Below are 22,744 nucleotides of genomic sequence, written 5' to 3'. Positions count from 1 at the left end.
ATCAAGAGTCTCTTTAGTTCTCCTTCACTTTCTGCCATAAGGGTGGTATCATCTGCTTATCTGAGGTTATTGATATTTCTCCCAGAAATCTTGATTCCAGCTTATGCTTTATCCTGCCGAGCATTTTGCATGATGTACTCTGTATGTAAGTTAAATAAGCAAGCCGGTGATATACAGCTTTGATGTACTTCTTTCCCAATTTGGAACCAGTCCATTGTCCAATGGCTGGTTCTTACTGTTGCTTCTTGACCTGCATACAGATTTCTCAGGAGGCAGGTAAGACGGTCTGGCATTCCCATCTCTTTTAGAATTTTCTACAGTTTGTTGTGATCCACACAGTCAAAGGCCTTGGAGTAGTCAATAAAGTAGAAGTAGGTAATTTTCTGGAATTCTCTTGCTTTATCTATGATCCAGCGGATGTTGGCAATTTGATCTCTGATTCCTCTGCCTTTTCTAAATCCAGCTTGAACATCTGGAATTTCTTGGTGCATGTACTGTTGAAGCCTAGCTTGGAGAATTTGGGACATTACTTTGCTAGCATGTGAGATAAGTGCAGTTGTGCAGCAGTTTGAACCTTCTTTGGCATTGCCTTTCTTTGGGATTGGAATGAAAACTGACCTTTCAGTTTTCTCTACTGATTGATTTTCTCCTGGTTATGGGTCACATTTTTGTTTCTTCATTTGTCTAAGAATTTAATGTCATACATTATGAATTTTCCATTGTCTCCATACTGAATTTGGTTGTGTTCTTTTGCAAAGTATTGAGGTTTGTTCTGGACAGCAGTAAGTTTGTTTTAAGATTAGTTTGATTAGTTCAGGGCCTACATCTAAGCTGTTTTAAAGTAATTCTATGATGCTGTGAAAGTGCTGCACTCAATATGCCAGCAAATTTGGAAAACTCAGCAGTGGACACAGGACTGGAAAAGATCAGTTTTCATTCCAGTCCCTAAGAAAGGCAAACCCAAAGAATGCTTAAACCACCGCACAATTACACTCATCTCACACGCTAGTAAAATAATGCTCAAAATTCCCCAAGCCAGGCTTCAGCAATACGTGAACCGTGAACTTCCAGATGTTCAAGCTGGTTTTAGAAAAGGCAGAGGAACCAGAGAGCAAATTGCCAACATCTGCTGGATCATCGAAAAAGCAAGAGAGTTCCAGAAAAACATCTATTTCTGCTTTATTGACTATGCCATACAAAGCCTTCGACTGTGTGGATCACAATAAACTGTGGAAAATTCTGAAAGAGATGGGAATACCAGACCACCTGACCTGCCTCTTGAGAAACCTGTATGCAGGTCAGGAAGCAACAGTTAGAACTGGACATGGAACAACAGACTGGTTCCAAATAGGAAAAGGAGTACGTCAAGGCTGTATATTGTCACCCTGCTTATTTAATTTATGTGCAGAGTACATCATGAGAAATGCTGGGCTGGAAGAAGCACAAGCTGGAATTAAGATTGCTGGGAGAAATATCAATAACCTCAGATATGCAGATGACACCACCCTTATGGCAGAAAGTGAAGAGGAATAAAAAGCCTCTTGATGAAAGTGAAAGAGGAGAGTGAAAAAGTTGGCTTAAAGCTCAACATTCAGAAAACAAAGATCATGGCATCTGGTCCCAAAACCTCATGGGAAATAGATGGGGAGACAGTGGAAACAGTGTCAGACTTTATTTTTTTGGGCTCCAAAATCACTGCAGATGGTGATTGCAGCCATGAAATTAAAAGACACTTGCTCCTTGGAAGGAAAGTTATGACCAACCTAGATAGCATATTAAAAAGTAGAGACATTACTTTGCCAACAAAGGTCATCTGGTCAAGGCTATGGTTTCTCCAGTGGTCATGTATGGATGTGAGAGTTGGGCTGTGAAGAAAGCTGAGCGCTGAAAAATTGACACTTTTGAACTGTGGGGTATTGGAGAAGACTCTTGAGAGTCCCTTGGACTGCAAGGAGATCCAACCAGTCCATCCTGAAGGAGATAAGTCCTGGGTGTTCATTGGAAGGACTGATGCTAAAGCTGAAACTCCAATACTCTGGCCACCTCATGAGAAGAGCTGACTCATTGGAAAAGACCCTGATGCTGGGAGGGATTGGGGGCAGGAGAAGAAGGGGACGACAGAGGATGAGATGGCTGGATGGCATCCCCGACTCGATGGGCGTGAGTTTGAGTAAACTCCGGGAGTCAGTGATGGACAGGGAGGCCCGGCGTGCTGCGATTCGTGGGGTCGCAAAGAGTTGGACACGACTGAGCGACCGAGCTGAACTGAACTGAACTGATGGTGTGGCCCCTTTGTGATATGTTTTGAGTGCTTGTTGTATTCATGAGACTCTCTAGTCTGGTATGAATTCTGCCTCACTTGTTTTGTGAATTATTCTTTTTGCAGATCTCCACAATTATTCTTTCTCTGGAGTTCCTCATGAGTTTTCATTCTTCACATGCACAGATTGGTATTCAGCCAAAGACTCAAGGAGACCCTCATGCTCTCTTGGGTACATAGTCCCTCAACTGCTAGCCATTTCTGCCTTGCCCAACTCTAGTCTCTGACTCCTCAAGTCAGTAAGATTGTTCGGCTCCATTTGTGTTCTTTCTTCTCTGTGATGCAATTCATAAGTTCCTTCCAGCAGGAGACCTAGGCTATTGTTGAATTCCCTGAATTTTGATTCTTTTCTCTGAGACGTCACATTTCTTTTCTCTCTGCTACTTGTTTCCTACTCTCTGTAATGGGTTTTTCCTACATTTTATCAGTTTTTCTTATTTAAGTTTGGAGGTTAGTTTCTGACCTACTCAGAACTGGAAGCAAAAATCTGTCGCTTTCCAATCTATAGATTCAATGCAATCCCTGTCAAGTTACCAACGGTATTTTTCACAGAACTAGAACAAATAATTCCACAATTTGTATGGAAATACAAAAAATTTGAATAGCCAAAGCAATCTTGAGAAAGAAGAATGGAACTGGAGGAATCAACCTGCCTGACTTCAGGCTCTACTACAAAGCCATAGTCATCAAGACAGTATGGTACTGGCAGAAAGACAGAAATATAGATCAATGGAACAGAATAGAAAGCCCAGAGATAAATCCACGAACCTATGGACACCTTATCTTCGACAAAGGAGGTAAGGATATAGTGGAAAAAAGACAACCTCTTTAACAAGTGGTGCTGGGAAAACTGGTCAACCACTTGTAAAAGAATGAAACTAGAACACTTTCTAACACCATACACAAAAATAAACTCAAAATGGATTAAAGATCTAAATGTAAGACCAGAAACTGTAAAACTCCTAGAGGAGAACATAGGCGAAACACTCTCTGACATAAATCACAGCAAGATCCTCTATGACCCACCTCCCAGAATATTGGAAATAAAAGCAAAAATAAACAAATGGGACCTAATGAAACTTAAAAGCTTTTGCACAACAAAGGAAACTATAAGCAAGGAGAAAAGACAGCCTTCAGAATAGGAGAAAATAATAACAAATGAAGCAACAGGCAAAGTATTAATCTCAGAAATATACAAGCAACTCCTGCAGCTCAATTCCAGAAAAATAAATGACCCAATCAAAAAATGGGCCAAAGAACTAAACAGACATTTCTCCAAAGAAGACATACAGATGGCTAACAAACACATGAAAAGATGCTCAACATCACTCATTTCAGAGAAATGCAAATCAAAACCACAATGAGGTACCATTACACACCAGTCAGGATGGCTGCTATCCAGAAGTCTACAAGCAACAAATGCTGGAGAGGGTGTGGAAAAAAGGGAACCCTCTTACACTGTTGGTGAGAATGCAAACTAGTACAGCCGCTATGGAGAACAGTGTGGAGATTCCTTAAAAAACTGGAAATAGAACTGCCATATGACCCAGCAATCCCACTCCTGGGCATACACACCAAGGAAACCAGATCTGAAAGAGACACGTGTACCCCAATGTTCATCGCAGCACCGTTTATAATAACCAGGACATGGAAGCAACCTAGATGCCCATGAGCAGACAAATGGATAAGAAAGCTGTGGTACATATACACAATGGAATATTACTCAGCCATTAAAAAGAATACATTTGAATCAGTTCTAATGAGATGGATAAAACTGGAGCCCATTATACAGAGTGAAGCAAGCCAGAAAGATAAACACCAATACAGTATATTAACGCATATATATGGAATTTAAAAAGTTGGTAACAATAACCCTATATGCAAGACAGAAAAAGAGACACAGATGTATAGAATAGACTTTTGGACTCTGTGGGAGAAGGCGAGGGTGGGATGATCTTAGAGAACAGCATTGAAACAAGTATACTATCAACTGTGAAACAGCTCGCCAGTCCAGGCTGGATGCATGAGACAAGTGCTCTGGGCTGGTGCACTGGGAAGACCCGGAGGGATGGGATGGGGAGGGAGGTAGGACGGGTGATCAGGATGGGGAACACATGTAAATCCATGGCTGATTCATGTCAATGTATGGCAAAAACCACTACAATATTGTAAAGTAATTAGCCTTCAACTAATAAAAATAAATGAAAAAAAAATCTGTCGCTTTCATTTGTAGTATTTTTTCTAGGTAATAGAATTATTCTAAATTTAAAAATCATTTGTAAGTTTTATTATTGTCTCCTTGAAGATAAAGTGCCTGTTTTTCTGTTGGCTTTTCAGAATTTTTTATTTTTTATTTGATTTTGAGCAGTTTTACTATGATGTGCTCTGTGGATGGATTTTTGCATTCTCTGTATTTATTCTCCTTTGGATTCACACTACTTTTTCAATTTTTGGCTTGATAGCAGCTTCAAAAAATTCTCTGCATTCTCTCTTCAAATATTCTCCATTCTCTCTTCTCCTTCTAATATTATAATTATATTTATTTTAGGCTTTTGTCATCCTATTTTACAAACTTGCTGAGATGTTCTGTCCCACATACCCTGTACACGCTCACATATACCTTTATCATGAATGAACTCCAATCTGTCTTCCAAAATTTAGTCTAAATGTCCCATCTTTTATGAAAATTACCAACTTGCCCTTCCCCTACTAATGACGAAAGTAACCTCATTAATGATCCTCATCTCTTTGCAATGACAATCTTATCACAAGAAATATTTTCCTCCTTAGCCAAAATTTGGGGGCCATGAATGTTGAGACTCTTACCAAGCTTTGTACTCCTGGAAGCTAGGGCAGTAACTCACAGATACTTCCAGATCTTCATCCTCCCCACTCACTCCAATTGCTAGCCTATACCTTTGGGTAAAATTATAGAGCAGGAGGAGGATGATAATACCTAATATCTTTATCCATAGCATTTTGTTTATAAATACTCTTCCTTCTATTGTTAAACAAATACAGCTTTAGCTGCAAAGGTTTTGTTTATTCCCATGTATCTCACATTTAATGACTTTTAAGAAATTGGGGAATAAGTGTAAATCTATGACTGATTCATATCAATGTATGACAAAACCCACTGAAATGTTGTGAAGTAATTAGCCTCCAACTAATAAAAAAATTAAAAAAAAAAAAAAGAAATTGGTCATTCTTTTCAAAATGTATCCTAACCTTTTCTTCTCATTTAGCACTAGAGCAGCACTCAAAAGCATGGAAGAAAAGGGAAATAAGTTTAAGTATTTTTAAAAATAGTTCTAGAACTGTATTTGTTTGAGAGTATCTTTTACACATTGCAGCACACCATTAATAGAAAAAAGATTGGGGAAAACACAAGTAAGTTTCCATTTTTGAAAACCGTGCTTGTCCAAAATTTTCATAAATCTTTCTTCTGAACCTAATGTTGTCTTTCTCAAAATATGTCAGCCTTGTTTATGACATGAAAGTCAATTATGTCAAGACTGATTTTTTTTTTTAATAACTCAAAGTAAGATTCCTGAGGCAGTTGCCTTTTATTCAGGTATTATCGCTTATAACCAGTCTGTTTGCCTATCCCTAATAGGGGTTGATACGGCACACGTCCTGTAGTCTTTCAGTATAGATTCTTGTTTTAAAACCTTTTCATGGAACAGTAGTACAGTGATCTGCTTCAAGTTTAAACTTTCATCTCAAAAGCAAAAGGTGCTCTTGTTATTTACTGTTTCACAGCGTGTGTGTGCTAAGTCAGTTCAGTTGTGTCCGACTCTGCAACTCTGAACTGTAGTCACCAGGCTCCTGTGTCCGTGGGGTTCTCCAGGCAAGAATACTGGAGTGGGTTGCCATTTTCTCCTCCAGGGGATCTTCCCAACCCCAGAATGGAACCTGCCTCTTTTATGTCTCCTGCATTGGAAGACAGGTTCTTTACACTAGCACCACCTGTTTCACAGATCCAAACCAAATAGACATCGAGATCCCTATTTTTGCTGACTCTCTATAATGTTGGAATTTTCCCTGCACTTATAGATATTGGAAAAAAGTACTTATGTAAAAAGTAAGTGGCTCCTGCAACAACTACAACACATTTTATAGTAGGTAAAACTAAGTTATCAAATTCCTTAGGATACAAGTTAGGTCATTGAGCTGATGCTGCTCCTGCTTCCTGCATATTTGTGTGTTCCACAAATATTTATTACTTTAAGTATCTTTTATTTATAAAGACCAGTGTCATTGAAATATGAGATTGAAAGTAATATTGCCACTCTCCTCAAGTTCTGTACAATGTACTGGGGATGGCGAAAGTATATGCAAAGAATATTTGTCAAGCACCTATTATCTCTTACTGAGATATAGCAATGAACAATAGTAATGTATCTTTTGAGGTCATTGCCCTCAAAGATTTCATTGTTTCCACAAGGAGAAGTGTACATTCTTACACATTACAAAGGAACACAGAGATGAGAAAACAACTAATTATGATGGAGCAGGATGAAATAAATACAATAAGGGACTGAACACAGTAGTCCTGGGGTGTCTCCTAGGGAAGGCACAGCTCATGTGAGCTGGGGAAACGGAACTATAGTGGAAGGAAGTGGTACTAAGCCAGCCTTAAAACATGAGTAGAATTTCAAAGCTTAGGAAAAGGAGTTAGGACATTTGAGTACCAGGAAATTGTATCACTAATTTTATCTTTTATTAATTCCTAAGTGAAATCTTTTCTCATGATTTTTTACAATAAACTAAAATAACTAGTAAAAAGTGTACTGAACTTTTAGAAGTTGGGATTTGGTACTATATAATTAGAGGACTGGTTGTTGTTCAGTTGCTCAGTCATGTCTGACTCTGTTACCCCATGGACTACATACAGCTCACCAGAACTCCCTGTCCCTCACCATCTCCCAGAGCTTGCTCAAACTCATGTCCATCGAGTCAGTGATGCCATCCACCCACCTCATCCTCTGTCGTCCCCTTGTCCTCCTGCCTTCAGTCTTTACCAGCATCAGGGTCTTTTCCAATGAGTCAGCTCTTTGCATCAGTTCAGTTCAGTTCAGTCGCTCAGTCGTGTCTGACTCTCTGCGACCCCATGGACTGAAGCAGGCCAGGCTTCCCTGTTCGTCACCAGCTCCCAGAGCTTGCTCCAGCTCATGTCCATTGAGTCAGTGATGCCATCCAACCATCTCATCCTCTGTCGTCCCCTTCTCCTCCTGTCTTCAATCTTCCCCAGCATCAGGGTCTTTTCTAAAGAGTCGGTTCTTCGCATCAAGTGGCCAAAGTATTGAAGCTTCAGCTTCAGTATCAGTCCTTCCAATGAATATTCAGGGTTGATTTTCTTTAGGATTGACAGGTTTGATATCCTTGCTGTCCAAGGGACTCTCAAGAGTCTTCTCCAGCACCACAGTTGGAAAGCATCAGTTCTTCAGCGCTCAGCCATTTTTATTGCCCAGTTCTCACATCTGTACATGACTACTGTAAAAAACACAGCTTTAACTAGACAGACCTTTATCAGCAAAGTAATGTCTCTGCTTTTTAATATGTTGTCTAGGTTTCTCATTTCTTTTCTTCTAAGGAGTAAGTGTCTTTTAATTTCATGACCGTAGTCACTGTCCACAGTGATTTTGGAGCCCAAGAAAATGAAGTCTGTCACTGTTTCCATTGTTTCCCCATCTGTTTGCCATGAAGTGATGGGACCGGATGCCATGATCTTAGTTTTTTGAATGTTGAATAGTTTTTTGAATTAAAGTAGTAAGAATTCTAAAAAATCTTGAGTTCCCAAAGAAGGCTTGCCCTCTTAAAACTCAAATCTCTGCAGTTTGGTAGTTCCTTGTGCATTCAGAAATCGTTGGATTTTTTAAACATTTTTGATATGTAGATGTTTATATGGAGGGAAAAATGAATGTGGAAGACCCTAATCTTTAGTAAAAGGACTGTGATTTACTTCGAGAAATCTTAATATAACAAAGAGCCTGGTTTTACCTCCCTCTTATTTCCTACAAATAAACTATAGTTAATATTTCTTGATATTTCATAAATGCTCTTTTTTAAGATAGTTATTTTCTAGTCTCAAAAATACAACACAAATGCTTTTTCCCTCAACCAACAACATAAATGCATTCTGCCTTTCCCTAAAGGGACAGTTGATCATGTTCAAATAGTATTTTTATATTTTCTAGACAGTGTGTTAGGAATTTTTTGTTAAAGCTTTCCTTCGTTTGATGCAAACTAGTCTTTTTTGGTCTTTTAAAAGAAGAAAATGTACACTGAAACATCTACCTGCATGCTGTTTTTGTTTCCATTTTTGAGCCTGACTGTTACGGAAGGGGTGGATGAGAGGACAGTGAATGCGCCAGGGGAGGTCTATTAGCAGCCCCGGGTACTCTGTCTAAAGGTAATAATGCCAGTGGGTGGGGCAAGACGATAGTTGGTGTAAGCTCTAATAGACCATTTTCTTGTGCTGCATCCCTCACTGAAATCAAGTACCGTGGGCTTTATTATTCACTATGTCTTATTTTCATTTTGTACCTGTGAAGATTATCCTCACCACTTCTAATTTGTCTCATTTTCTCTATAAAACTATTTTGCCTGTTTTCTGATCTTTACTAAGTAATTAAAACTAGCCTTGTGCATGTTTCCTCTTGTAGATTAAGAAAGCCATGTACAAAACTGCTTTTTTTTTTTCTTTTAGTGATTAATATCATATATGTGGAAGTGATTTGAATTGGTACTACTGTGATGTATTCCTATGATGAATGTTTGTCCCATCCCATCAAAATATTTAGGACTCACCTCACAACCGTATTTTTGTCTTATTCAATATTATTTGTTTCTCTCCCAGATTGAGTGAGCAGATTGATAAATTTAGTTGCTGATGTAAATTCTTGAGCATATGAGCCAAATACAGCAGTAGTGTTAAGACAGAATTTGCTAGGAAAATTAGAACCAAGGGGCATTTAGTAACTTTGCAGTATGTCTGTTGGTTGATAAGTGAACATGTACTGACAGGTACAATTTCTCATCTATCTTTTTCTTTTCTTTCATTCCCTTGGGGTATAGCAACCCAATCCTTGGGTTTTTCAGCCCCTAAAGATGGCATAAACTATAGAGATCATCAAACTCAACCATTTTATTAACATTTAAAATTATCTAAGAGATGTAAAATGGTTTACCAATAATAATAGAACTCCTAAGTAGCAGTGCTGGAATTCTAATCAAGGTCTTTTGACCTCAAGTATACTGTCAATTATTCTGTGCTCTCTATTCATTTTTATAGCAAGTCAACACATGCCAGCTTTGAAAAAATGCAGTAATGATTAAAGAGTATGGGGTTTAGCCTTTTCTGAGTCTGATAATTACTATTAAAAATTTTGCCAGGCCCATGGTGTAGATAGTGAAGACCAGGGAAGCCTAGAGTCCTGCAGTCCATGGAGTTGCAAAGAGGTGGACACGACTGAGTGGCTGAACAACACATGGTGTATCCTAAGTATTGGTTCAGCGTTTGGTATCTGTTGCTAGTATTTTGTCTTTCGTACAATCTTATGTGCCTATCTTCTTGTAAATCTCATAATTATTGACTTTAATGCCTTTCAGATTCAATAATCCTAGGTTGTGCCACAGTCCCTATGGGAACTAGAATAGTTATTAGAGCCTTGCAAATGTGTTTGACTGCCACATTCTGTTATTTTTCTCTTCCACTGATGGCCTGCAGCTTCAGCGGCTGTGCAGTGGAAAAGCTTAAACCTCGAGGGCCCATTAGATTTAACTTGTTTACTGCGTTGATATCTATATGTTAAATGACAAGAGAGTTCAGGTTATTGAATAATTTAAAATTCAGCTCTAATTGGTGTCATATGACCTGGAAAAGGCCATGGATGACGCCAGGAGCATGCTGAGAATTTCTTATAAATAATTCATCAATTAGATGATTCATTTGCCTGGATGTCTTGCTAAATGCAAAAGTTTGTAAGTTATAACTGATGATATAACACCTGTAAGTATTTAGTTCATAACGCTAGAAGGTAATCTACCTTGATGATCTTCTAGCAGAATCTGCCAGTGTAGGAGAGTTAATTGCACTGGGGAGAAGGAACATTTATTTGGGATGAGACTTTGGCAAACCATACAGTGCAGCTGTTGCATTACGTAGCTTCTGTCAGCTTGACAACTGGTTCTTGTAAGCTCACTAAAAATGCAGCAAGTCGTTCTGTGCCTTACTCCATATTAACTCCAAATGTTCTGGATAATACAGTGACCTGCCCCTCACACAGTAGTTTAAGTTTAGAAATATTTCGCTTCCGGATTTCTGATTTCATCATAAAATGAAGAACAAAGGGGGAAATTCTGAAGTTACAAAATGATTTTTATTCTTATAAGGCTATCAGTGAGAATATGAGGTTTGTTAATAGGGTGTTTGCTAGGATAGTAAATTATTATTTACCATTAGAGAAATGAATACCAATAAGATCTGTTGGTACTGTTGGCTAATCCTGTGGTTAACAACTCATAAATGCATTCTAAGTAATCTCTTCCTAATTATGCAAAGTAAGTAACAACCTGTTGCAGGAAATAATTATTGCAGTTTAGTTTGCCTCTCTCCTTATGGCTCATAGCAAAGATTGGCTGAGCTCGTAAAAATGATTTGGGCATATTTATAAAACATGACTGTTTACTTTTTGATGCTATTTTCATGAAATAATACTGTAGTTTTTATTTTTTATTATGTGAGAACACAGGAAAGCCCTAGATTATCCTAGGAATGTATATATTCATGTATGTACAACACATCTGTGTATGCTTTCATGCATGTATACAAGGTCACATCATAAATGTTTGTTAAAAAGACATCCTTTATTTTCTATGAAGTCTTTAAAAAATATCTGTCACATTTTAACAAGGGATCTTAAAGAAAACGCAACTCAGAAATTTACCAATCTTCAGTATCAGAAAATTCTTAGTATCTCATATAAGTCTGTCACACTATTTTTAAACCTTATACATTTCTCATTGGTGTTTTTTTTATCTACTCATTGACTTGTGTCTACCCAAGTTAAGGCACATTATGCTTCTACTCTGTTGTAAGCCAAGTGTTGCCAGCATTTTCTCCTCATCTTTCTTTTGTGCTGTGAATCCCTCAGCATGCCTTGTCAAAGATTTTATTGGCTTCATTTCTGCCACATCTAGAGTCTAAAGATGTAGCCAAGATTGTGGTACATTTTGTATAAGACAAATCCTAATATGCTACTATTTTAAACTTACTGTTTTCCATAGATCATTTTCTGTCTAAACTTTTTTTTTAATTTATACGACGTGTTTTTCCTAAGTATATGCTTCTACATGGTTTTCTGCTAAATATCATCCCATTCATTTCTCTTGTTATAATTTTATTTAATTATTGGCTGTGCTGATCTTCACTGGTGCACGAATTTACCATTGTGGCTTCTCTTGTTGCTGAGCACAGGCTGTAGGCACTGAGGCTTCAGTGATTGTGGCTCACAGGCTCCAGAGCACTTGGGCTTCAAGTAATTGCAGGCCCAGGAGTTGTGGCACACAGGCTTAGTTGTTCCACAGCATGTGGGATCTTCCCAGACCAGGGATCGAACCCGTGTCCCCTGCATTGACAGGTGGATTCTTAACTGCTGGACCACCAGGGAAGTCCCTGTTTATTTCTGAGTAAGCAGTCGATCCAACTCATTTTCATCACACAGAAAACATATAAATAGATAGCATGTCCCAAGTCATATTGTTTAGTTTGTTTAGTTTTGAGCATATCCCAGGATATTCATAGACTCCTTTAATTGGAAGAGTACTCAACATAATTATCAAGTTCAGTTGGCAAACCATGGCATGCCAGATCTAGCCAACTGCATTGTTTTGTACAACTCACAAACTAAGAATGGTTTTAACTTTTTAAGTGGTTAGAGGAAAAAAAACTATTTCCTGAAATGAGAAAATTACATGAAATTCAAATTTCAGCATCCACAAATAAGGTTTTTCTGGAATAGCTGTTGATTTCACAGTACAAAAGCAGTATGTACTGCAAAGTTTAAAATGTTAGGTGTCTGACCGTTTGCAGAAGAAACTTGCTGACCCCTGCTATATAGCTATGAGAATATAGCCACATGCAGCACCATATATGAACTTGACAAATATAATGCTGGGTGAAAGAAATTAAACAAAAAAGAATGTATATCATATGATTTTATTTATACTTCAAAAATAACCAAGTACAACTGAACTCTACTATATATTTCAGCAGAGAAGTGTTAAAGCAAAGGAGAAATTCTCATAAAAGTCAAGATAATCATTCCCTGTTTTGGCAAGAGAGGTAGAGAGTGGTGATGGCTCAGGTCATCAGAGGTCTTCTGCGTACGGAAGGGTCATCTTCTGTTACATTGGGCATTGCCTTGTGATTATTCACTAAGCTGATCTTATTTGTTTTGTGTACTTCTATGTTTATGGTATTTCATACTAAAGAAATGTTTTAAAATCTACAACAGGAAGTAATGTGTAAGTATTTGGAGTAAGTCTCAGGGTTTACAGTGAGACATAGCCCCATGTCTGATGTAGAGTATTGACATGAGCTTGGAAAAGTTGTGTTGATTCCTTGAACTTCATTTTCTCATGAGTAAAATGCCAATTAATACCTTACAAAATTGCTGTTAAGAATAATAGGTTAAATATGTAAAACGTTTAATTTAGTGTATGGTAAACTCTGAGTTGAAAACAGCCAAAGTGACAGTGTGTTCTGGGAGCATGTTCTGCATTTAGTGTTCAGTGAAGGTGATCAGTTAGAGCTAAGTAGGCTTATCAGAAATAGTTTGCATGAAATTGTCTTCTCCAACCTTCATTTTTCATTTCTCATTTTCAGTCCTTTAAGAATTACTTTGAATTATTTAAATATATTGGTTCCAACAATAACTTCATAAAAGAAGATATCCAAATGACCAGCAAGCATATGTTCATTAATATCATTACATATCAGGGAAATGGAAAATAAAGCCATTATGATATTTCAGTACACATACATCAGATAGACTAAAAATGAAACACACTAGCAAGTATTACTGTGTATGTGAAGTAACTGCAACTCTCTTAATTTGCTGATGGGGATGTGAAACAGAATGATCACTTTAGAAAACTTATTGGCTGTTTCTAACAAAGTTAAATATGTGCTACATGACTTCAAAGAACAGAGAGTATTGTATGAGAATATTCATAGTGGCTTTATTTTTAATAGTCCTAGGCTGGTAAAAACCTAATCCAGTAAAAAGAATGGGTAAACAAATTTTGCTTAGTTCATACAATGAAGTACTATGCAGCAATGAGAAAAGAATAAATTATTGATATACAAAGCAACATAGAAAATACTCAAATATTATATTGAGCTTAAGAAGCCAGGTACAAAAGAGTAGCAGGCAGTATAATTCCATTTATATTGAAGTTCAGCATAGGTAAAACTAATCTGTGATCATAAGAGTCAGAATATGGTTGCTCCTGGGAGTGTGAGGATGTGATATTGACTAGAAAGGACACAAAGGAACTTTCTAGGATGGTGGAATTGTTCTATAATTTGATCTGGGTGATGATTACATGGGTAAATGCAAGTAAAGATCTATGCATTTTATTATGCATGTTATGCCTTCATTTTTTTTTAAAAAAACCTAATGGTTTTTAAGTTAGTGTTATATATCTGAAAAATTCATATAAAAACCATATGCTAGAGACAGCAGTTTGGGATTCATTGTTAGTTTAAACCTTAGTTAAGAGAAGTTATATTTGTAAATATATAGAAAGCATGAAGCAGAAAGAAAAATACATCTGTTTCATTTAGGCCCACTGGGACTTGCATGTGTTCCAGAGGCAATGTTTTTCAACTCCACTAATAAAATAATTTCTTATATTCATATTCCAACAGGAAGTTTTATTTCTTTTCTCTTCTTCCTTAGTAGCTCGTGATTCAGCCTAATCATGGATTGTGATTTTCTTCTCTTTAGTTACTGTGACCTGTAACCCAATTTGAATTTTTCTCCTAAGCTGATACAGTAAGCCCAGAGTTATTGAGAATGTACTTGCTGTGTGCAAGCCCCAGTGCTATACATATACATATACACCTCCTGCCTTCAGAATTTGTTGTGGCAGGGAAGTCAGTGATCATAACAGTAGTAGTCCTAGGAAACTTTTTAAAAATATGAACTTTATATTAAGCGCTGTCCAAAGCACTTTGTATATGAATTATCTAATCATCACAACAACCCTAAGAGACAGGGCAAGATGTTAGTGTAAGGCTGACATACTTTGTATGAATGAGAAAAATGGAGAATCTCTCCGTTATCTCAAGAAGTTCAACTCTGGCCCTACTGAAAACCTCACTATAGCAAAATAAAGATTGATAACTGATTTCATTCTCTTTTAAGACGATTTAGAGATAATCTGTTGTAACTGAACATGCCCTAGGGTGATCTCACCCCCAACACACACACATACATACGCACATGCACCACAATATTCTGCCTGAAAGAAGTTTGGGTAAATAGAAGGTTTGTGTTTCCTTTTTGTAAATTAGTACCCTTATAGATAAACACTCTTGATAACTGCTCATCTGTCTCACCACAGTGTTCAGTTTTGATGTAGGTGCTATTTTTAATCCTTATTTTACTGTTGAGGAACCTGAGGCTCGGGTAAGTTGAATAATATTCTATATAGTTTTTTATTGCTGTATAACAAGTTACTACAAACCTAGCAGCTTAAAACAGCACACATTTGCAGCCTCATAGTTTCTGTGGGTCTGTGAGTCTGGCACAGCTTAGCTGGATCCTATGCTCAGGGTCTTAGAAGGCTGCAGTCAAGGTGTCATTTGGGCTGTATTCAGCGGGGAGCTCTAGGTCCTCTTCCAAACTCACAACGTTTTTCACAGAATTTATTTTCTTGTATGTGTGTGGTAGATGCCTTGTTTTCTTGCTCCCTGTTGCCTGGAAACTGCCTTCTGCTCCCGAGGTCATTGCCATATGAGCCCGTTCATAAGCCCTCCCACCCTGTATATAATGGTTTGCCTCTGCTGATCCCAACCCCCCATTCCTTCACTCCCCTATGTCTGTTTTCCCTTGGCAACCACAAGTCTGCTCTCTATACTTGTGAGTCTGGGATTCTCTTCAGCTCAGTTCAGTACCTCAGTCATGTCTGACTCTTTGCAGCCCCAGGGACTACACCACGCCAGACTTCACCAACTCCCGGAACTTGTTCAAACTCATGTCCATCGAGTCCATGTTGCCATCCAACCATCGCATCCTCTGTCGTCCCCTTCTCCTCCTGCCTTCAATCGTACCCAGCATCAGGGTCTTTTCCAGTGAATCAGTTCTTCGCATCAGGTGGCCAAAGTATTGGAGCTTCAGCACCAGTCCATCCAATGACTATTCAGGGCTGAGTCTGGGGCTAGCAGAGGCAAATCTTACATATAGAATGGGCAAAAACAAGTTCCTACCTTCTAGCACAGGGAAGTATATTCAATATCCTGTGACAAAACATAATGGAAAAGAATATGAAAAGGAGTATTGGCTTTCATATTCTTTTCCATTATGTTTTGTCATAAATGAGTCACTTTGTAGTACAGAAGAAATTAACACACATTGTAAATCAACTATAGTTCAATAAAATCTACCAAAAAACAAAAAAACCCTCCCATGACACAATAGCTTATTTCTTCAAGACCAGCAGGAGAATCACTGACCTTGGAGAGAGCACCAGAGCGGCTATGAAAGGGCTTACATGAGTAGGTCTGGCCCACATGAAATCATCTTCCTTTTTGTTAATTCAGAGTTAGCTGGTAAGGACCTTAGTTATATATGTAAAGTCTATTTTGGCATGTATGTAACATAACCACAGGATTGATCACTGATCATATTCACAAGTTCTACCCTGCTCAAGGCGAGGAGATAATACAGGGTGGGGACACCAAGATGATGGAGATCTTGGGGACCATCTTAGAATTTGCTTAGTGATACGCACAGTTCCCTAGCAGGTAATTGGCAAAGCAGTGTTGTCTTTGAGCAAAGCACGCATGGAAATCTTCACATCGAAGTGCCTCTCAAAAACATAGATGCTAACTACCAAAAAAAAAAGTTGTTTTAGAAATCTTCCAAATACCGATCCTTTGTGAATAATGTAACAATCAGCACCATTAAAGTAAGTGTAAGCTTTGTTAGTACCTAAGAATGCACATAATATAAATAATGTTAAGGAACAAAAACATGAATAAAAAATACTACATACATGGTATCTACTGTTATATTAATGATACGTGGATTAGAAAATATATGATGATGTAAAATAGTTGATTTATGTTTCTGGACTCAAAACATTTATCTGTCATTTTAAAAGTATAACCTTTAAAAAGTCAATTTATCATACAGAGTAGCAGATGGTAAACATTTCTGCTGACAGTAAGTGCTGCAGAAGTTCAGAATAGGGGAGATTAATGTGGACTAGAGTTCTTCCTTAGGTGTAAAATAAGGTTAATTTTTTATGAGGTAGTTTATCATAAATTTTGCCCCAGAACTAGTTCCTTTTATGTAGTTTGTCATCTGCTCAGTATACAAGATTGCATGCCTTCTATGAAGAGACCCAGGTCATCTCCACATATGTGGCTGATTTTCATTTAAATAGAACTCCTTTAACATTGTTTTAGAACCTCACTTGAAAGCTTGAGTCATTGTACTAGCCCTCTTTCATTATAGGCTAGGAAACATGGCATTGCTATATATCTGTTAGTTGATACTTTTTACCAATTAGTTCTTCATTTTCAACTATTGCAAAATAAATTGGTGGGATTTTTCCCCCCATCTCTGCTAGGGATCTCGATTATTCATTCTTCCTATATCTCTAGAATACATAACCATCTCAACTGTTTATGAGTTAGTCCTTATTTTAAAAGTTGTGGCAAACTGAATAATGGCCTTCCAAATACGTCCATGTCCTTTTTCCTGGAACCTGTGAATGTCACTTTATATGGCACGGAGGCTCTGTATGACAAGAGACTTTACAGATGCCATTCAGGAACTTAAGATGATGAAATGATCCAGGAGTCCATGGGTAAACCTGATGTGATCAGCATGGTCCTTACAGGAGGGACAGAGGAGGAGTCTAACGGCCCACGGTGCAGACCAGTGGTTCTCAGAGTTTGGCCCCAGGTTGGCAGCACCACCCAGGAGCTTGTTAACAGTGCACATTTTTCGGCTCTACTCTAGAGTTACTGAGCTGAAAACTCTAGGGAGTGAGCCAAGCAATTCACATTTAACAAGCCCTCCAGGTGATTCTGATTCGTGCTAAAGTTTGAGCATCATTGCTAAAAACTCAGTTTTGCTCTCCCAGTAGAACAAGCTTGAGGCTAAAATGCTGGGGAAGCTCACTCTATCGGCTTGTCAAAGGTAATTTGTGACTGCTTCCTTTCCGCCTGACTTCTGTCAGACTGTAATCACTTGAACAGCCTAATTGAGAAATCACTTATGTTTATAGCTGAAATTGAATATGTTTTATATTTAAATAACTACTTTTGATTAGAATCATATTTTGTGGAAAGTGGTTGGTTTTATCTGTGTACTGTAAAGATGTTTATAAAAACTCATGAAATTTCTAGCAGTAACTAACATCCTATTCAGTATAAGGTGAAATGTTTTACATCAACTCTCATGCTGTGTAATGGCCAATCAAAAGGTATTTAAGGTGGCTGAATGGATTTCTTGGCTTAGTATTCAAAATTAAACATTTTAAGACATTAACATTTAATGTTTTTCTTCTTCTCAAAGTAGATGTTATATAACTCTTATTATTTGCAACTCCTGAAGTCTTGCTTAAGCAGTGAGTGGCAACACTTTCTTTTTCTCTTCTTTGTGAATTTACTGAAATATAGATTGTTTGAAAATGAGTTTAGCCTTGTGGCACATATCTGTTTAGCTGTGAATACTATCTTTATTAAGAAGACAAAAACACAGCTTTGTCTTGGTAAACATGTGTCACTGATTTCTGAAGAGTCAAAAGAACTCCCTCTATTGTGCTCTTATTTGACAAGTTATCTTGTGGTTCCTTTTAGGTATCCAATAGGAAAAGCACTCTCCCGTCTACATCTATGGAACTGGATGGTTCCTACTTAAGTGTAGCCAAACCACAGATCCACACTCAAACCAAGCAGAGGCCTAAGTCTGCAAATCAGGACTCAGCTTTGGAATCCCTTGTGGAATTTAGGAATAATTCTTTGAAACCAGCAACCCTTCATTATTCCAAAGAGGATATGAGCAAGGTGCCCTCAGAGACCAGAGCAAGTAATTACAGATCCCCAGGGAAAAAACTAGCAGACGCAGTCCCAACAGAGAAAGCCCCTCCCAAAGAACTGAAGATGAAGGAATGCCAGCACCTTCAGACTCCTCCGTCTAGTCAGTGTTGTGGCCATGGACTTTCTGAAAATGCAGATCATGTTCACGAGAGCCATCCAACAAACATGGGCCCTCAGCATTCTAAGACACACCTGGACTCATGCAGGTTTTGTGGGCTTTCCTGGGCGTCTATGATGCATGGCCACGGGGCACTGCCACCTAATGAAAATGATGTCAGAAAGCAGCTCTCCGAAGATAGAAGGCAGCAACTTATGCTTCAGAAAATGGAGCTGGAAATTGAAAAGGAGCGCCTTCAGCATCTGTTGGCCCAGCAGGAGACAAAACTTCTCCTGAAACAGCAGCAGCTTCATCAGTCTCGACTGGACTATAACTGGTGAGTTCTGTCTGTTTTTTCAGCTATACCTGTAGTTGGGAGAATACAGTATAAAATGACAGCTGGGTTACTCTAACAGATGTAGGAACAGAAGTTCCTCAGAATCTTGGTTTGCTCAAGATGCATAGCAGCTATGACTTACAAATAAATTGCAGTCTTTTGGGAAAGAACTGAAAGATTACCTTGTCTTCCAAAATGTTAGCTTAGAATATCTACTTCTCACCTGTCCAGTGTAGTTTTGGCTGGATTCTAAAGACAGTATTTTTCAACAATGTTACCATTACACAAAATACTTTGTTATTTGATGTCATTGTAGAGAATATTAAGCATTAAGTAAAAACTTAAAGTTTTAGGATGTAAAATGAGACTCACTGTGACTAGGTTTCATCATCCCATATAACAAAGAGAACCTGCTAAATTCAACCTTTTCTGGTTACGAAGCATAACCTGTTCAATAGCCAATTATTATACACCTTCCCACATTTAAACTGCTCTTCCTCTGACAATTTTTCCCTAAGAACAATGTTTTAAAAGCTAAAGCCCTATTTAATATCATGTCGTGTTCATTATAGTTTTACATACAAAGTCAAAGTTTGTTATCTTAATTTCAAAATAGTAATAGATCAAATGCAATTGTATTTAAACATAAAAAAATATGGCATTTATGTCTTTTTATAAGTAAATTTCAAGGAAAGGGTGTGTGTATCTGTGTGTGTGTGTGTGTGTGTATCCCTGCCATTTTCTTGGTCAAGCATACCTTTTCCCCTTTGTACACATTCTTAGACATGTTGATCCTTGGACACCTAGTATTAGTGTTATTTTCTTTTACTTCTTGGAGTTAGTTGTCTTTGACTTTCAGATCCTGCTCCATGTTTTTAAATCCTCATGTCTTTGAAAGTTCAGTCTTACTTGTTTTCTTCAGTGCAGTGCCGACTTCCCTGGGAAGCAAACATGATCTTCCCCTTTCTCCTCCTTTATGATCAATTTTATTCTTCACTGTTGAACCTGGAGGCTTTTAAAGTAAGTGAAAATGAAGCCTCTTGTAACAAGATTGTCACCAAAGGCTGAAATGTTGCTGCAGTTTTATGACCCCAATCTCTGATTCTCCAGTTAACGTGTAGTTTCTCCTGAGAACTTCATTCTACAAACATTTATTGAATGTCTATGTTATGTGAGGAATGGTTCTAGGTAGTTGAGATAGGTAAAAGAATTAAATGCAGACTTTAAAGAGATCACAGTCTAGCAGGGGAGAATGGATAATTTTATGTTAGGCATCATGTTCATTTGAACAGCATTGTATATTCAAGTAATGCTCCTTAATGATAATAAAGTGCTTGTTGTTCTCTTGATCACCCTAGCTTAGATGAAAGCACCATGAAACACAAATTTTGAACAAGTTTTGTGTATAGAGATTTCTTAAAACTTTTTATTTTGAAATAATTGCAGATTGATAGGAGTTGCAAAAATAGTACAGAGATTCTATGTGGCCTTCACCCGGTTTCTCCCAACAGCTACATTTTATACAAACATAATATATTGTCAAAGCTAGTAAATTAACATTGGTACAATGTGTGTGTGTGTGTTTCTGTGTCACTTTATCACATGTGAATTTGTGTAACCACCTCCACAGTCAAAATGCAGAACTATTTCAGCACCACCAAGATTTCATTTGTACTATGCTGGGATTTTTTTGTTTTGTTTTTTAATTTTGTATTGGAGCATGGTTGATTAACAATGTGTTAGTTTTAGGTGTATAGGAAAGTAATACACATACAGATGTGTATTTTCTTTTTCAAATTATTTTCCTGATTAGATTATTACTGTGTCCTCATCTGTTTTTAATATGTGTTATTTATATATTTGGTTGGTTGCACTGGCTCTTTGGGATTCCCTGGTGGCTCAGATGGTAAACAGTATTCTTGCCTGGAAAATCCCTCGGATGGAGGAGCCTGGTGGGCTACAGTCCATAGGATCGCGAACAGTCAGACACCACCGAGTGACTACACTTATTTTTTGGACTTCCCTGGTAGCTCAGATGGTAAAACATCTGCCTGTAATGCAGGAGACCCGGGTTCCATCCCTGGGTCGGGAAGATCCCCTGGAGAAGGAAATGCAACCCACTCCAGTATTCTTGTCTGGAGAATTCCATGGACCGAGGAGCCTGGTGGGCTACAGTCCATGGGGTTGCAAAGAGTTGGACACAGCTGAGTGACTTCACTCACTGGCTCTTCAGTTGTGGCACATGAGGTCTTCCATCTTTGAGTGATGTGAGGCATCCTTAGTTGCAGCATCTGAACTGTTAGTTGCAGCATGCAAATTCTTGGTTGTGGCATTCTGGTTTCCTGACCAGAAATGGAACCTGGGCTTCCTCTATTGGGATCGTGGAGTCTTAGCCACTGGACCACCAGGGAGGTCCCTGAACTATGCTGTTAGAGTCACTCTTCGCCCCCATCTGTGCCTAACCCTGGGATCTCCTAATCTTTTGTCTATTTCTAGATTGTTATTATTTTAAGGATTTTATGTAAATGGAATTATGCATAATATTGAATTTTGATATTGGCTTTTCTCATTCAGCATAATGCTAAGATCCATCTAGATTGTTACGTATATTATACCTTTTGACTTCTGAGTACTATTCCATGATATAGATATACCATGGTTTGTTTAACCATTTATCTATTAGACAGTTTCCTTGTTTTCAGTTTTTTTCAGTTACAAATAGAGCTTCCATGTACATTCTTATACAAGTTTTTGTGTGGCCTAAGTTTTTTGTTTCTACAAGTGAGAACTAGGAGTATGATTGCTAAATCATATAAGAGATCATATTTAGCTTTTACTCATTTAGTTTACAACACAGGAGACCCAGGTTCGATCCCTGGGTCAGGAAGATCCTCTGGAGAAGGAAATGGCAACCCACTCCAGTACTTTTGCCTGGAAAATCCCAAGGATGGAGAAGTGTGGTAGGCTATAGTCCATGGGGTCTCAAAGAGTCAGACACGATTGAGTGACTTCACTTTCATTTAGTTTAAAATACTTCTCCTACCAGTAACATGAGAAAGATCATTTCTCCACACCCTTGTCAGCATTTGATTGTGTCACAAATTTTTATTTGATGTGTTCTGCGTCTGTGTGTAGTGATATTTCATTGTCATTTTAGTTTGCATTTTCCTTATGGCTAGTGATATTCAATATCCTTTCATTTGCTAGTTTGCCCTTCTTCCATTCTTTTTAGTATCGCTTGTCATAGTCTAGCTGGATTGTTTGAATTGTTTTCCTGTTGAGTTTTGAGAATTCTTTATATATTCAAAAGATATAAGTCCTTTGTCAGACAGGTAGGTGGATTTGCAAGTAATTTCTCCTAGTCTCTTTTCTTTTCAATCTCAAAAGGATCTTTCACAAAACAAAAGTTTTTAATTTTGATAACAGTTCATTTTTTATTTTTATTCCTTTTAGATTGCATGAAGTTTTTATGATGTCCATTGCATTTTGTTAAGTATCTTTTATGGGATAATTGACATGGTTGTTTGACTTTTTCTTTTTTAGCCTGCCAATACAGTGGATTGCATTGATTGATTTTATATATATATATATATTGACCTAGCCTTATATCCCTGGAATAAATCTCCTGGGTTATAGTGTATAATA

At 37.8% G+C, this 22,744-nt stretch overlaps 1 protein-coding gene across 3 annotated transcripts in view; it reads left to right on the top strand.

Annotated features, from left to right (window-relative positions):
* The window catches only part of KIAA1328 (KIAA1328 ortholog), a 440,823-nt gene that overhangs the window by 249,010 nt on the left and 169,069 nt on the right, over positions 1–22,744 (top strand). For all 3 annotated transcript variants that reach the window (XM_043889124.1, XM_043889126.1, XM_043889125.1), the window contains one exon: positions 18,426–19,099. In XM_043889124.1, coding sequence (XP_043745059.1) covers positions 18,426–19,099 — 674 coding nt within the window. The remainder of the gene's footprint in view (positions 1–18,425; positions 19,100–22,744) is intronic.

Source organism: Cervus elaphus, chromosome 27 (genome assembly GCF_910594005.1).
Source record: "Cervus elaphus chromosome 27, mCerEla1.1, whole genome shotgun sequence".
Lineage (NCBI taxonomy): Eukaryota > Metazoa > Chordata > Mammalia > Artiodactyla > Cervidae > Cervus > Cervus elaphus.
Note: the sequence above shows the minus strand (reverse complement) of the source record. Positions and strands in the feature narration are given on the sequence as shown.